Genomic DNA, 15996 nt, shown 5'->3' with positions numbered 1-15996 from the left:
TATTATCTCGGATGGCTAATGACGTTACCCCAATATGGGAATCAGTCGCTAGAGACAATGTTCATCCCCGTCCATTAGCTCCGTCGACTTCAAACAGTATATAACCAGGTATAGAGAAGAATGAAAGTCAGTTTCAGATTAGGTCTGAAGAGGCCAATAGAATGATTGACAAAACGTCAGTAAGTTCGATTCAACGACAATCGAGGCAGGAGGTGCAAGTTTATTTAAAGAATATTAAAAATATTATGCAGAGAAATTAAATGAAATGGTTTATTATCATTAGCTATTACGCACAAACATGCCTGTAATAATGTGTAGTGAATTACATTTATATAGTGTAGTGAATTACATTTATATAAAAGCAAAAGCTAATTCACACTAATATTAATATACCATTACCATTTTTTGGAAGCTTTTTACATTCGGTAAATTTCTGGTGTCTGTCGGTAGAGCATTGAACAATCGAAACCTACCACTAAAAAGGTTTTTTTGCATTTGTAGAGTTTTAACAAACTGAATATCAAAATAATTTTTACCCCTAACATTATAAGAATGTGCGACCTAGGAATTAAATAATCTTGTAAGTTGGATGGAAGCAATTTATTTTTTATTTTATATATCAGCAAAAGATTAGAGAACTCAATACTCTGAGACACCAACAACCACCCTAAAGCCCACGCATTGCACGAATGGTAGTCTAACATGTACAACTCATAATAGCCCGCATGGATTTATTTTGTAGCACTTGTATTCTATGAACATCACTGTTTCTTCAAGAAATCAAAAGCGAATTACAATACCAAAAATGAGGGCTGATCATCGCATTAAAAACAAGACTTCTGCTCCAGTGGCTAAGCTCAGGCGAAAGTCTACCCAAGAAACCTATCTTTTCTTCCAATTTTCTTACAAATATAATCTACATTTCCTATTAACCCACCATCAATATAAATCTTAAAATTATTACCTAAAAATACATTACCATTTTGTTTACTCCCAAATACCATATATGCTGTTTTACTTAAATTTCACTTAAGTTTATTTACGCACAACCAGTCACTAAGTAACCTTAATTCCGAGTTCATATTGTCTACCACTTCCAAGTAATTTTTCCCTGAAATTGATGGCAAAGTGTCATCCCCGAAAAGGTCGACAAAACAATTTTTCAAAATTTTGTATAAATCGTTCACATATAGAATAAAAAGCAAAGGTCCTAGTACACTGCCCTGGGCATACCTATATTGTTTTCTAACTTATCAGACACCACGTTATTAATCCATGTCACATCGAATCTGTCACATAGATAAGCAACTATTCACACAAGCACATTCCCTCTTATCCCATATGCAGTTTATCCACCAAACGTCCTCTAACAATGGTCTCAAAGGCTCTTTGAAGATCAATGAACACAGTTAAAACTATATTACTGTCATGAATGTCAGACCTCCATTCCGTGCACACATATTGTAAACACGATTCACACGAGTACTTCTCCCGAAACTCAGACTGCCCTTTAAAGATTAGTTTATTTTTTCCAGCAAGTTACGCAGCTGCTTTGACACATTTGTTTCTAAAAGTTTGTCTATAACCGATATTCTTCAGGTTTACTAGGAACTAGAACTTGGGGTATAGGTACAATAACGCTTGTCGTGATCTCTTAGGGAATTTTTCCTGTCTTAAGTGAAGTATTTATTAAATACAACAATGGATATCCGATTGCACAAAAAATATTTTTCAAAAAGTTTACATCGCATATGCTGTTGATTTATTTTTCAAAAATTTCATTTACAATACTTCTTAGTTCATTTATAATCAGCGTTTGAAGGCACCTTAAGGTTTTCCGTACTAATTTCCTTAAGATTAGTTTGTATATGTGGAATACTTGCAGCAATATCAAGAATGCTTTTTGCATAGAATAAGAAAGAAAACAGAAGCGGTATCTACCATGAAGGAACTCTTACTACGACCAATAATGCAGGGAAAAATTCAGCGACGAAGTGTAGAAGGAAATAAAAATTCATGATTGCCAACCTACTGGACGATTTTGAAGAAACATTGTCTGCCGCATTTAAAGACAAGTGACCAAAAATAGCGCAATACTTTTGATTACAGCAGTGCATTTTCCTTTAATCATGATATAATGCTAAATAGATTCATAAACATTTAAAGCGTGAAAGGATCGCTACATTACTATTCAGCGATCGTGGTAGATGAACCGAACTGGGACTTATTGTAGCGAATGCAACTACAATGTTTACTTCTCACCTAAACGTAAGACATTTTACTTTGGTTGGTTTACAAGAAACTGTAGATGCTGCACATACATAATTATTTTTACACCTCAACAGGAAAAGATCATTGCAAATGTCAGCAAGGCAGTAGATAAAATGATAACGCTGTAGGTCTATGGTAATACAAATCTCTCACTTTAACAATGAATTACACTAAAAGATCAGTATAAAAACAAACACTGAATATACAATTCACATCGGTGGACTACGACACTATTCCTTATTACAGAAATCATTGTTCAGATATTTATCGAGGTAATAAATTCCGTTTTTTGAGGTATGACGAATTTCAAAGTCTGGTAACGTTTAGCTTTGAGTCCATCAGGTAGCACAATAAAGAATTTAATAGGATATTATGAGATCCAAACTACAACAATGAGAACGATATGATTGGAGCTCCGGAGGAGGAAACCATAAGACCAAACCATAATAATCAAAAGCTTTGGTTAAATCAAATAATTAAGCCTCTTTTATTATCGAAGCAAGTCTGATGTAATAAGTAAAAAAAATATCACGTGCGTTGTAGACTAATTGCTCCGAAAACCAAATTTAAGGGGATTAAATATGGTATTTTCTTCAAAATTGCTTTTTCAAGAAGCGTATCAAAGGTTTTTGGCAAAAAGGGTCTATTGCTTCGGTAGTTCATTTAGTGGACCCTTCTTAAACACTGGAATTATTTGTTTTACCTCAGAAATTTATGATCTTGTACAGTAAAGAGATAATAAGACTTTTATAGCGTTTATAATTTCAAGGTTTATATTGTCAAAATGTCTAATCTAAACATTTTTCAATTGTGTCTTGGTTAACTATGGTCGAACTCTGCCGAAAAATTATCCAAAACTGTTAGAAGCATCGTTAGCTCTCGTTGGGATATTTATTTAAGTTATCCAAAATATACGTTTGGAGGCTATTCTAGTTTTTTTAGATTTAAGAACTATATCTTTTAGTACTACAGAAATTGGTCGATGAACTGACAAATTTCACATCAAGCTCCAAATCATACTTATTTAAAAACTAACTGAAACATTAGTCAAACCAGAATCATAGCGGGTATTATCAAGATTTGTTTCTTCCAAGTCATAGAAGATATCAGATATTCCAGCAACATAGCCCCAGAACCACACTCCTACACTTTATGAAATGAACATTTAAGTCACTGTGTTGTGTTGTGTTTTTTATATGGAGTAATGCATTTGTTTTTTTTTTAAGAAAACATTGAATGCGTCCATAGGAGATAGTAACATAACAAAGAAGGTCAAAAACAATCAGCTTCACTCATGTTTCAATCAGAATTGTAGGTTATAGTTTTGTTTTAAAAATTTCTGTCTTTACTTCACACATTAATGTTGCATAAAGTACGCAGTATGTCAACTTGTTGCCCTAGGTGCAATCGTAAATGGAATCCCATCAAAGTAATCAAAAAGAACCAAATGTTGACCTACCGTAAATGAACAGGGTTACCAAAAGCAAACAGCACGTCCCCCCTCTCATGATCGAGTCAGTCACGATATCGTCATTAATAATTGTTAACAACTAATAAAGACATTCGTAATGTCACCACCATCCGCGTCACGTGTGCGTAACAGCAAAACAGCGAGCTGCGAGACCAGTGCCTATCGCCGAGTTCAAACGCGAACTGGCGTCTTTTCCTCGGTGTATTATTTCCGGCGTCGCGACGACTTGGGAAGCGGCGCCGCCTATTGGTCGACGCCGGTCGCAACGCCCAATGGCAACTACGGCCGGCGCGCAAGTTTCAGTCCACGGAATTTTGTTTTGATATATTCTCAAATTCAGGCCGCTTTTTATTTTCTTTTTCTGTCGGAAAGGCTCTACGACGCGAAAAGATTGATTGTTCATCTTTTCTGGACCATTGGTAAACAAGGTTTTTTTTGCAAAACGTATGAAGGCGTACCATTTTTTTTTTTAACGAATTATTGCAGTTCTCAAAATCAAGTATACATTAAGATACAACACATCACCAGGCGCAAAGTTACTGTAAGAACTATATGGATGTATACAGCTAGCAGACGATTAGTTCTGATGCTTCATAGAGCACGTTTTACGTCGTAACTAGCATTAGAATGTCACCCTGCCTTTGTTGACGCGTCAGTTGACAATGTGGTGTCCTTACTATTTACAAAACTTCTGGATTCGTCCTGTGCCGGTTGTTGTTGAATTGAACTTGCTGACGCTTCGCCAATGATGCTTTTGGTTTCTTTTTCTCTGTTTTTAATATATCTGAAATAATGTTGAGAGCTTCAGGAATAGGCCCTTTAGTAAAGAGTGATTCTACGTCGAAACTAACCAGAATATCCTGTCTATCGAATGTTATGTTTTTTAATTGTTCAATGAAATAAGAAGTATTAAGTACGCAGCTATCGGTTTTCCCTGAAAAGCGTTAAAATCACGGAAACGCTAGGTTAATGATACTTTTGTTATTTGGCCTCATGCCGTTTAAACTCTATACACCATAACATACGTTTTATCATTGAATTAGAAATTAACAAAAATCTCCCATTCTTAGATATACTTATCAACAGAAAATCAGACCCAACATTGGGTCTTTCTGTTTATAAGCTCTGTAGAAGTCAATAGGATGATTGGCGAAACTTCAGCAAGTTTAATTCAACAACCGACGCAGCAGGAATCCAGAAGTTGTGGTAAATATTCAAACAGTGCATTATCATATCATAATCAGCTGCCATAAATCATGGGTTATTAACTTTCTTGTTTACAGAGCCGTAAAACTATCGCAGCCCGAGTTACTGAACCCAGAATTAAAATACCTCTTCTCTCTAATAACTTTCGCATATGTGGCACTGGATAGACCGGAAGAAAAATATCTAGGAATTAGCAACTGCGTTCGCCAGACATTACATCGGTTGATGCCCAGATTTGGGGAGCTATTAAAGAGAGAGTTTACAATAGGAGATTTAGAACTTCGTGTCAAACAGGCTTTTCAGCAACTGTTGGTTTCTTCAGAGCTTGACTGAAACTTGCTCGCATTTTGTACCTGCTTATACATTGTTTGAGGGAGACGGAGCTAAATGAAGGGCATAAACACCGTCTCCCATATTGGTAAATACTTGAGTGGCGGTTAAGATTGTTAGATTACTTATAGATTTCTATAAACTCTCGAATTTTTCGTTGTTAGAAGAATTATTAGATTAGATTACATGCAAGAATTTTTGTTTTATCGAATAAAATTTTATGTCCGGTTTCGTGATTGTGTTTGGCAACTGCCGATGAGTTTATTTGTCGTCAAAACCAGATTTACCACTTCTATGCATATGCCGCAAAGTATACAGTGGAGACAAAACAGGATATAAAATTTTATTCGATTAAACTAAAATTCTTGCATGTAATCAATTCTTCTACCAACCAAAAATCAGTGAATCTATAGAAATCTATAAGCAATCAAACAATCTTAATCGCGGTTCGGGTCTTTACCAGTCTCCAATATGGGAATCAGTCATCCGAGACAATGTTAATGCCCCTCCTTTAGCTCCTCCAACAATATATAAACAGGTACAGAAATGCGAGCCAGTTTCAATTAAGGTCTGTCTGGCGAAACTTCAGCAAATTCAATTCAACAGCAACAGGAATCTAGAAGTTTTGGTAATAATTGTATTAAACGGCATGTCCATTAAAGAGGAAATCAAGCAGCACAAATAAAGGAAAATTTCCAGAAACAATTTCTAAAACTATCGGATGTTGCTAGCTGCGTAGGTATTGAGTTATCAGGTTCTGACTACCCAGAAAAAAGCTAAGCATTGCAGTATTTTCACGGGTCATTGCTTTCTTAACAAACACCAATTCTTATTCAGTTTTTGTTCACATGCAGGATCTACAAACTGCTTGATAAAATAATATCCATCACCAGATAATCAATGCGATGACTCTTGGAGCTGTCTTCTACGTGAAATGACTAGGCTTGATATAAAGCTGAGGGTTTCTTACGTTCCAATTTCGACCGTATGTCATGCTTGCAGTAAAGTAACAGACATTACCTGTGTATCTATCATTTATTTCCTGGTAATTCAATTCCAGTGTGTCTGGCACTTTGCTTTAAACCAATCTTAATTTATGATTTTGATTGCATTCTTCTTTCTCCCGGGGAAGTTGAACTAGTCATTCGTTACAGATACTGCTCTTATGCTCTATAATAAATTTGGATACTGCTAATTATGAAAATTTAAATTTTCACTTCACAGAAAAATATTAATATATTAACACTAAAGTTATGCAATAACAGAAAAATCAGTATAGTAAAGGGAAAAAAAAACTTAAATTTAAAATTAAATTGCGTTAAATATTTCAGATGTCGAATGAATTTATTTGAGGACTTGATCTGTTCAGCCAAAATAAGTTCCATGGTTTCAACAGAATGGCACATGAAGTGTTACACCCAAGGAGTTGTGCAATTTTGACTAGCTATAACCTCGACATGCCCAATTTTCAAACACTCAGGGTCGCTACTAATAAATAAAAAAAAAAGATTCAGAGAGAATTACCTTTTCCCGGCTAGAGACCCGAGCTCCAGTACGGAAAGAAATAGGAAAAGGGAATAAAAAAATTGCGAATATGTGTTGTTTAAGAAAAAAAAAATATGTTAAGGGGAATTTATCATTTAATTCTCGGCCTAGCCGCGGCACAGCAGAATTGATGGAAAATTCCGGGTCAAAAGTAACCTAGGTAAATATAAAACGGCGGATAAGGGCTCAAATAGGTCAAATAAATATAACCTGGAGGGTACTATGCCAGACGGTGAATAACCGATAAAAAAATGGCGGTGCACGTGTCTTTATTATTCCCATGAACGTGGATAAGAAGAAAAGAAGCTTCCAAACTAGACTGTAAACAGGTACAGCACCCGACCTCCACAATATTTGGTTCTACTGGGAAAACTAGATCCTTGACAACAAAAGTTTTTCTCCAGAACCAACAGGCACAAGAATAAGCGTTTACAGCGAACAACTTGCAGAAAGAAGAACAGGTATCCCATAGGAACGAACATACTCTGCGATCAGCGGGACTATACTTAAAGGTGGGGCGTAGTGGCTCTCGCAATCCTTACTGGCTTTTAAATGACAAGCACACAAAAGACTTAAAAAAGTATCAGGAAAATTGCGCAATCGCAGAGTAAAAGAAGAAGAAAATCTAACCAGCCTCCCATAAATTTAGTATTCCATTATGCGGTTAATATCGTTGGTGCAAACTAGCGTTCATGTTGCTGGTACTAGGCTCAAAACCCTAAGCGCACTGCACTGACGCGACAAATCGTGATAATCGTGAACTTGGGCGCATGTCGATGATAGGTGAGAGCTGCTAATATTCCAAGGAAAACATTTTTCCCTATCCAACGCTCTAGAATGTTAATGTCTGGTCTGAAACAGTAGTGGAGGCCAATCGAGGACCAAATAACCAGGATATTGTAAAACACGAGCCCAAAATCGCCAACAAAAAGGGAAGTAACTCAATTGATTGTTTACAATTTTAGTGGAATCTCAAGCCGAACGACCAATAGAAAATGCATACCGCGCACGATAAGACACCCCTAGAGTGACCCTAAAAATGTGAAAAATACCAACAATTACAGGTAAAGAAAAAACAAGGATGTATTACAAAAAGGATAGGACGAAATGCTTCTGCGCATTCACCATTTTTGATTCACCAATTTTGAAGAGTTTAGTGTTTCCTCATTCATTGCAACAATAAAAAAAGAAAGCCCAATGACATCCGTGACGATTGTAAAGTTCTTTACAATATTGGGTGAAACACTAACAAACAAGTTGGTTTTAGAGAAAACAATTAGTTGTGTTCGTCAAACTAGTGTCTCCGAAACCTGTAATCATGCGTAATATTGACGGCCCGGTTGTATTTAGTATCCGCATTATTAGAAAACCACTATTTCTCAAAGAATAATCTCGATTGAAACAAATTTTAACGTAACGTATGTTGTGCATGTGAAGAAACTTTAATTAATCATATAATTCCATTAACGAAAACCGTTCAAATAATTTCAAATTTCAATTTCAAATAATTTACAACATTTATGCAGAGAAGGCAATTTATCGATTTTTGCCCACAACCGGTACAGGTTGTACAGCATTAACAAACGGTTTCTTTCAAGTTATTGCTCAAACCTCGTGCATGTTTTAGTTCAACCATTTCTTCTATCGGACTTACCTGCTGTTTAAAAAAAAATTAAAACTCCAGTGCTATTTTGTTGTATGTTAATTGTTTGCTTGAGAAATATATGTAATTATCTACGCTCAATATCCGTACTATATTTGTTTGGTTACAGCCGAATGAAACCAGTATTAGTTCTTCATGATAGAGGTGTATATATAACCCAGCTTCAGTCTCTGTTTCCATGTTTCCCATTAATATTCGCCGACATTGCCGCTTCCAGATCCATCACCCCCATCCAACCGATGTGCACCCTTAGAGGCCTCTGACACCGCATCATCATTATGTCGTAGCCTGATCCTGATCTTACTAGTTGCTGCTACGACGATTGATCACAATCACCTCCATTATGATTTGTTGCACTTACCGCTGTGATCTGGAGGATCACCATCGCGAATGTAGCCGAGCAAAGTGTATAATCTATCATCACTATGTATTTGAGTGATTCGCTGAACTCGACGGTGTATCTAAAATCAGTTTTCATTCCAAAGCACCACCTGAGATTTAAGAACAGTAAACCAGGGGAGGAAGTCACTTTTAGCTCGCCAGATCTAGTGATTTGCTTTTTACACGGTGCCGTGGAATAGCAGTTCAGCCCTGTGAAGTTCACAATTATCAAAACGACAGAAAAATAATCAAAATATTTTGGTTTGGTTTCCCTTCAAGTTCATCCTTTTTACGTGAGAGTATTCCTCTTCACCTTACGAAGTCTTACACAACACATTGTTGCCTCATATTAGTCTTTCTGGTTCGGTAAAATCTTGTTTTTCCCATTTAAGTCAGGAGGGTCATCATGTTTTATCCTCGTTTCGTTGGTCTCTTCTCCGTACGTCGTGATCGGCCTGATACAGGTCTTAGAGATTTTAACTTTGCAGTCCCTATTCATACCATGCTGTGCTATGCCATGGGAAAGAAGAACTCTGTCAAATGCCTTGTTCAGATCGATGAAGCACAAATACGCTGGTATATTAAATTCGATTTCGACTAGAGATTCATGTTTATTATTTGTGTTTCAAGTCTTCCAAGATGCCAGTGAAGAGTTTCATTTAAACTGTTAAACTGTCAAGCATATTGTCTATTATGTTTATGATTGGTAGGAAATAGATTTTGGGCGTCAAAACAAACTGGAATTGCCTTAGGAGAAATTTTAATGTCTTTAACCTGGTTTAAAGCCAATATGATATTCCAAATTGTTTATTAATCTTGTTGAAAGTTTAACAGATGTGCTGTTACAAGAGAAACGACAGGCCTAATTGGCATATCCTGTTTGTGTAATTTAATTAAAGAATATAATTTTGGAAAATGGGGTTCATTATTATTAGTTGGGGATTCATAATTTTTAGTTGGTATTTTCATCTGTCATTAAATCTGTAATTATAATTTTGACTGGTTTTTGAGTTTTTCACAGTTATTTATTGGTTTATGGCAGCTGTTTCGAAAACACACTGCCTTTATCAAATATAACATATGTAACGCAAAGTAAATTTTTGTTTTTAATTTAACAATGAAGACACATTTAGATTAGATTCGAATATCTCATTTTGTAAATCTCCATGGCTTCTAACAAATTTAGTTTTTGATTAATGATTAATTATGTATAATATCTAAATTATCGTCAAACTTTTTACATTTCTAAATTTAAATGAATGGCATGGTTAGAATCTGAACTTTTATTTATATAAGCTGTTTTATGTTGGTAAATGCATTTCTTCTTCGTTAACCGTTGTTCTTCTGTTTGTTCGGTTTTTGAGGTTTTCGTAATTTATTTTTATTTTTTTTTTATTAATTAAGTTTCAAAAGCGATCTTGAGGCCAAATTTAAATATACATTTGATACTTCTTTTTTTTATTACATTTTCGCGACTTTTCTACCCTAAATAACTGATTTCCATCATTTACTTTACTAGCTATATTGAGTTAAAATTTGACAAAAAAAATAACTTTAGGGCATTAATTTGTACTGTGGTGAGGACGTTCATTTTACTTCCCTAATTTGCAGACAAACGGGCCAATCATTTTCTGATAATCGAGGTGTAGGATTAGCCCAATTTCAACCTCTGAAAGTTTTAAACTATATTTTGTTAGCAATAAAGTTTTCACTGTGTATGTTTATCCATAATCCCGCTTCCAAATCCATTACCCCCAACCAGCCGATACGCAAACACAGAGGCCTCTGACTGACACAGCATCATCATTATGTGGATCCACACTTTCGCAGCTCGATCTTAATCGTACCACTCACTTTTATAAAGCGCTGTCCCCAGCTCGGTGCTCTAAGGATTCCCGGATATTCACAAAATTGGAAAATAATCACTCACAACTACCTGCACGATAATCTCGTTGCAGTTCCACGCAAAGGTGATTAGCTGGAGAATGGTGAGCGTTAATATGGTGACAGTGAGTTCTTTTCCCTGTATCAAGAAACTACTCATAGTCTGGATGATCGGCACCGCGAATGTGACCGATGACACTCTATAATCCAGCAGAACTATATGTTTTGACGATTTGCTGAACTCTATAGTACATCTAAAATAAAATTCGCTGGGGATCTCGAGAAAACCACTACTGCTAGCACTCACTCTATCAAGAGTTGATGTCTCACGCACAACAACCTCAGGCTGTCGAGTGCTTCCTCCGGCGGCTGGTGAAGGTGCCCGAAGTAGTGCTGCAGCACTTTTAACTGTAATCTGACGAATATCGCTGGCGAGTTGAGCGAAGCGGTAGTGACACCGATACAAAAACAACCGATCATAGGTCTGAGATTTTGATCCACCAAGGCTAACGTGTTATGGTTTTGTGTGTCGAAAGGGTACTCGGACCTGACGGGCTGCTCTTTCTCGGTAATATTTCCATTTTCCGGCGAATTGATGAATCGATATGAGGTTGTCATTCCTAAAATATACTCGACATCATTTTATTGCCTTTTTAAGGACTAATAATGATTATTACAGTAAAATCGTGGACTTAGATCACTTACTCAAAAGGAAATGAATAATTTTAATTTACTATGCAAAGGATCATGAATGCATACTATGCAATTCTAGGTGCTGTCACCACACAAAAAGAACTGAAACTAAAACAAAATTTTGACTGTAGTTCGGAAAATTTCTTATGACCATAGAAACTTTTTCATACTTGACATAAATATAAAGTCCCCTTCCAGCCTAAGACTAGTATAATAAAAATTTCTGTTCCATTTGTTATTAAAGGGATGTGCCCATTGATAACTGACTCCTTTGAAAATGGCGTTATCCCAGATCAACTTAAAATGGAATTTATATAACCACTCTACAAAAAGGGAGATCCAGAAATAATTCCCAATTACCGGCAGATTAGAATTTGGCCCGGATTTTCCAAAAATATTTGAGATAGCTATTTGCGAAAGATTCATAGTTTTTTTATAAGTCTAAACTACGGTACAATCATCAGCATGGGTATTTAGGAAATAAATCAACATAAACCAATATATATCAATTTATAAAAACAATTTTAAAACACTTGGAGGAAGGAATAATAGCTTTAGGCGAGTGGTTAGATCTTTCTAGAGCATACGATTGTATAGATAAGGATTTATTGATCAAAAAATTGGATTTATAAGGTATAAGAGGTGATGGCTACAATTTTTTGAATCATACTTATTATAAAAAGTTTCCTTCCAACTTCTGACATGTTTTTCGTCTTTTACATCATTCCTGATATGTAATCTTTACGGTAGTGGACGGATAGGATCAGAGATCAGCTCAAGTTTCAAATAAGCGGGATAGAGGGATAAGTGTCCCTATATCAAAATTCTAGTTCCTAGTGCATTAAAAGAAGCGTTGGGATATTCCAATTCTTTCTTACAATAAAGGGAGAAAAGTAACAATTTTAGATGCCAAATCAGAAAACCTATGGGTGTCAAATGCCTTCTGACAGCTGTTAAACCACTACAGACTAATAGCGCTATAGTAATGGACTTATCAACGCTTATTAAATTTGTCTTGGATGGATAACGTAACCAGCTAGGACTTATTAAGAAGAATAAATGCAACCTTGGTTGCAACAAACGACCAGATTCCAGTGGCTGCAACTAATTTTTGAAGTGAAAAAATAAAGGGTAGTGGAGGAGTTTGAAGAAAGCAACATATATGAGAAAGTGGCGTGTCCAGACTTACCTACAGCAGAGATGGTAACCGATATGATAACCGCAGAAAAGACAAGGACGAACACAAACTTGTGATTGTACCTCACGTGATGTTGATACAACCTACGGATAGCGAAATCGGCGAGTGAGGCAGCCTGTATATGCGCGTGTTGTTCCAACATGATGCCAAGCAGGTAGACCATCCTTTTAGATTGCCAGGCGATCATCTTGATGATTATGACCATGAACACGGTGAATCTATTGCCGTTGTCCATGGCTGCAACGGAAACGCATATCAGGGATCATACTTTTTTTTGAGGCACTCACAGGCCATCACTTCAGACTTTGCTAACGATGGTATTTCGGCAAGTATCGAAAAAGCCACCGAATAACATAATAATTGGAACGACACCGAGTAGACTTGATAGATCCGTTTCCGGAATACCGAATCGTCTGGGCTTTCCACTTTCCAGATGCCGATCACCATCATCAGTCTCCTGACGTGCTTGAAATAGTCAATCTTCATGATTGAAGGGGTGTGAAACTCGCCACCTTTATATATTACTTGGGGGTTGATCATCAGCGGCGTCGCACGCTGGGTAAAAGTATATGTCTCCCCAAAAAGCGATTCAAGGTTTTCTACAAATGGAGGTAGATCATTTCTCATCGTTATTATCATTAAATTATACAGGGCTAGTCGGAACTTGCTGTGCATAATGACCTCGTCACATTACGCTTTCCATGGAAATTTTGCAAATAAATGCGGCATTCAGGCGGAAACAAGTAGTGCACCATTACCACCCCAAATTTAATCAATGTACTGTCTTCAAAGGGGTGTATATTTTGCATATTTTTTTCTCTCGTTTATTTGGGATAACAGTTGCAGCTTTTGAGATATTAATAAATTAAAAGTTGATTTAAAACTGACGATAATAAAAGATTTTTTTTTTCTTTTAGTGTTGCATTTTTATATGAAAGCTCCATGCATAAAAAAACTTTCATACAATACGGAAAAAGGCAAGTACACAAATTTTTAAAATTTAATATTTTATTAAACGAAATAAATTTTCAATACCACAGGCGCCGGTCGACGAAATTTGGAGTTGACAAGGTTTAGCGTAAATAAACAAATTCGTTCCGCTACTGGATATCTTGTCATCGATTGCGTATAGGTAATCGGAAAACGTTTTCAGGAGATCTATAATTATCGATTGTAGGTATCGCTTTGCAGTCGGGAATTGTATTTGTATTCGCCGTGAAGTTTGTGGGTGGACAGTTCCTTACGTAGGGAATTTGTAATAATGTAGGTGTCAAATGTAAGGTTAATTAAGGTTAAGCAGAGACAATTCGTGTGTGTACGTCGCATTGTGCGGAAAAGTTACCGAATTAGGCTACCCTGAGGAGTGGTTTCAACCGCTACAGCGCAATCCAAAGAACTTGTTGACGAACCCAGAGAAGACTCTCGTAAGCAGTGCAACAAAGGATCAGGGAAGGAAAAGCCGTAAGTGCGATTTTTTCCTTTCGCCCCTTTAAGATCCTCCGTTAAGGCTTTTAATAGGGATGAATTTAGGCAAGACGTATCGGACGTCAAGTAGTTAGGAAAACATTTTTTTTTAAATCGATCAATTTTTGATGTTAAATTGTGAATCAGGAACAAGCTGCGAATATTTCAAAGCATTAAGTAGTGACGTAGAATCTAAAATTAGTGAAATTTTCAAAAATCTAACCTTTAGTGAAAGGAAAATATCAGAAAAAATGACAGACCAAGTAAATTGGAATTTATTTAAATCAAAATTGCAAAACATTCAACCTTACGAAAGTGATAGCAATACCTTAAATAAGTTTATCAACAGATGCGAAAGCTTAATTAATAGTTACGCTTCCCTTGCAAATTCGGAATTAAATAAACATATTTTTGAATGTATCCAGAAAAAACTGGTAGGCAGAGCCCCAGTTCTAGTAGGTAATCGAACAGAAATTAGTGATTGGAAAGCATTGAAAGACGCATTGACTCAATGTTTTTCCGATCGCCGAGATCTGAATTGTTTAATCCAAGAATTAGTTAGGACTAGGCCCAATAAAAATGAGCACTTGATAAATTTTGGAAGTAGACTTCAATTATTAAGGAGCGACATTGCACAGCGTATAAGTAACGAGTCTAAATATACACCGGAAGAAAAGCTTTCATATATTAAACATTATGATCAAACCCCCCTAAATTCATTTATCGCAGGGTGCACAGGCGTCTTAAAAAACACTATGCATGGCATATATAAATGAATTCGAAAATTTTGAAAGATTGTATGGGACTCTGAACGGGCCTTATAAATCTCAAAAACCGAACTTCCAAAATTTAAACAGTGCACCGACAAATCAACATCTTCAAATTTTTTATCAAAGACCGTTTAGCAATAATGCGTTTGTACCACCCAATCTTGCTCAATTTCCAAATCAGCAATTTAGTAACCCCGCACAACAACCTTTTAATCAAAATTGCTTTAAGCCCCCACAAAAAATGTTTCCAACTGGCCCAGTTGACGTAAGGCCCAGACAGCTACCCCCTCAAAAATACTTTACCAACAGTCAAGTTTTAGGTAAACCAACAAATGTATTTAAGCCCGGAGAAACAAACCCACGCGATTTGCCCAAACCTGAACCTATGTCGACAACGTCTAGGACACCTTCCATAAGACGAGACCAATATCGAAACCAAAACGACTATTTCCGATCGAACCCAAACACGCGAAATAACTTTGTCTTTGAAGAATTACATTCAAATGACGTGACGAACTTCGGCAACCAAGATTCTGAGGATAAGCTAGATTATTTTGACCCGCGTTTTGAAAATAATTTTCCTTAAGAATATTTTGAATCAATACAATGTCAATTAGAAAATCAAAGCAATCAACACTTAGATGTATCCCAAAATTTTTGCGAAACCAGTCAAGAAGAAACCCCAACTTAATTGAAATAAACGTATCTTCGTATAACCCCCTTCATTACTTGCAAATTAACTCTATAAATATTAAATTATTAATAGACACTGGTAGTAATAGATCAGTGTTACAACCTATTATTGCTGAACAATATTTTTCGAATTGTATTTATAATGCACAAAATACTATAAAAACAGCCGTATGCAGCCAAAACACTCAATTTGAAGCTACTATAGCTTTACCTACTTACAGAGTTTGGTATCGATTACGAAATCGATTTTATCCTTTTCGATTTTCACGACTTTTTCGATGGCGTTATTGGATTAACTGATTTGATGAAAATGAATTTAAATATTGACTTAAATACCAAAATACTTTCGAATAAAACAATTCAAATTCCTTTTAACTTCCGCGAACCCGCAGATTCAAAATTTTCATTTTCGATACACTCTCATGAG

General features: G+C 36.0%; 2 protein-coding genes across 4 annotated transcripts in view; both read right to left on the bottom strand.

Annotated features, from left to right (window-relative positions):
- The window catches only part of LOC132705316 (carbonic anhydrase-related protein 10), a 544428-nt gene extending 540522 nt beyond the window's left edge, over positions 1-3906 (bottom strand). For both annotated transcript variants that reach the window (XM_060675835.1, XM_060675836.1), the window contains exon 1: positions 3731-3906. In XM_060675835.1, the coding sequence (XP_060531818.1) occupies positions 3731-3779 (49 nt within the window). In that variant the 5' untranslated portion in view covers positions 3780-3906. The remainder of the gene's footprint in view (positions 1-3730) is intronic.
- Positions 3907-5743: 1837 nt separating this feature from the next.
- LOC132704640 (odorant receptor 30a-like) lies at positions 5744-15996 on the bottom strand. 2 transcript variants are annotated; one of them, XM_060674772.1, is made up of 6 exons: positions 12930-15996; positions 12634-12879; positions 11059-11371; positions 10801-11005; positions 8478-10752; positions 5744-6448 (listed from the first exon to the last, which is right to left on the bottom strand). In XM_060674772.1, the coding sequence occupies exons 1-5, from the start codon at positions 13315-13317 to the stop codon at positions 10705-10707; spliced, it is 1200 nt and encodes a 399-aa protein (XP_060530755.1). In that variant the 5' UTR covers positions 13318-15996; the 3' UTR covers positions 5744-6448; positions 8478-10704. The 2 variants fall into 2 exon arrangements, with proteins under 2 accessions (XP_060530755.1, XP_060530757.1); XM_060674774.1 differs by having other exon boundaries at positions 10804-11005.

This window comes from Cylas formicarius, unplaced genomic scaffold (genome assembly GCF_029955315.1).
Source record: "Cylas formicarius isolate icCylForm1 unplaced genomic scaffold, icCylForm1.1 PGA_scaffold_7__23_contigs__length_41026272, whole genome shotgun sequence".
Lineage (NCBI taxonomy): Eukaryota > Metazoa > Arthropoda > Insecta > Coleoptera > Brentidae > Cylas > Cylas formicarius.
This window is presented reverse-complemented; position numbering and strand designations above follow the sequence as displayed.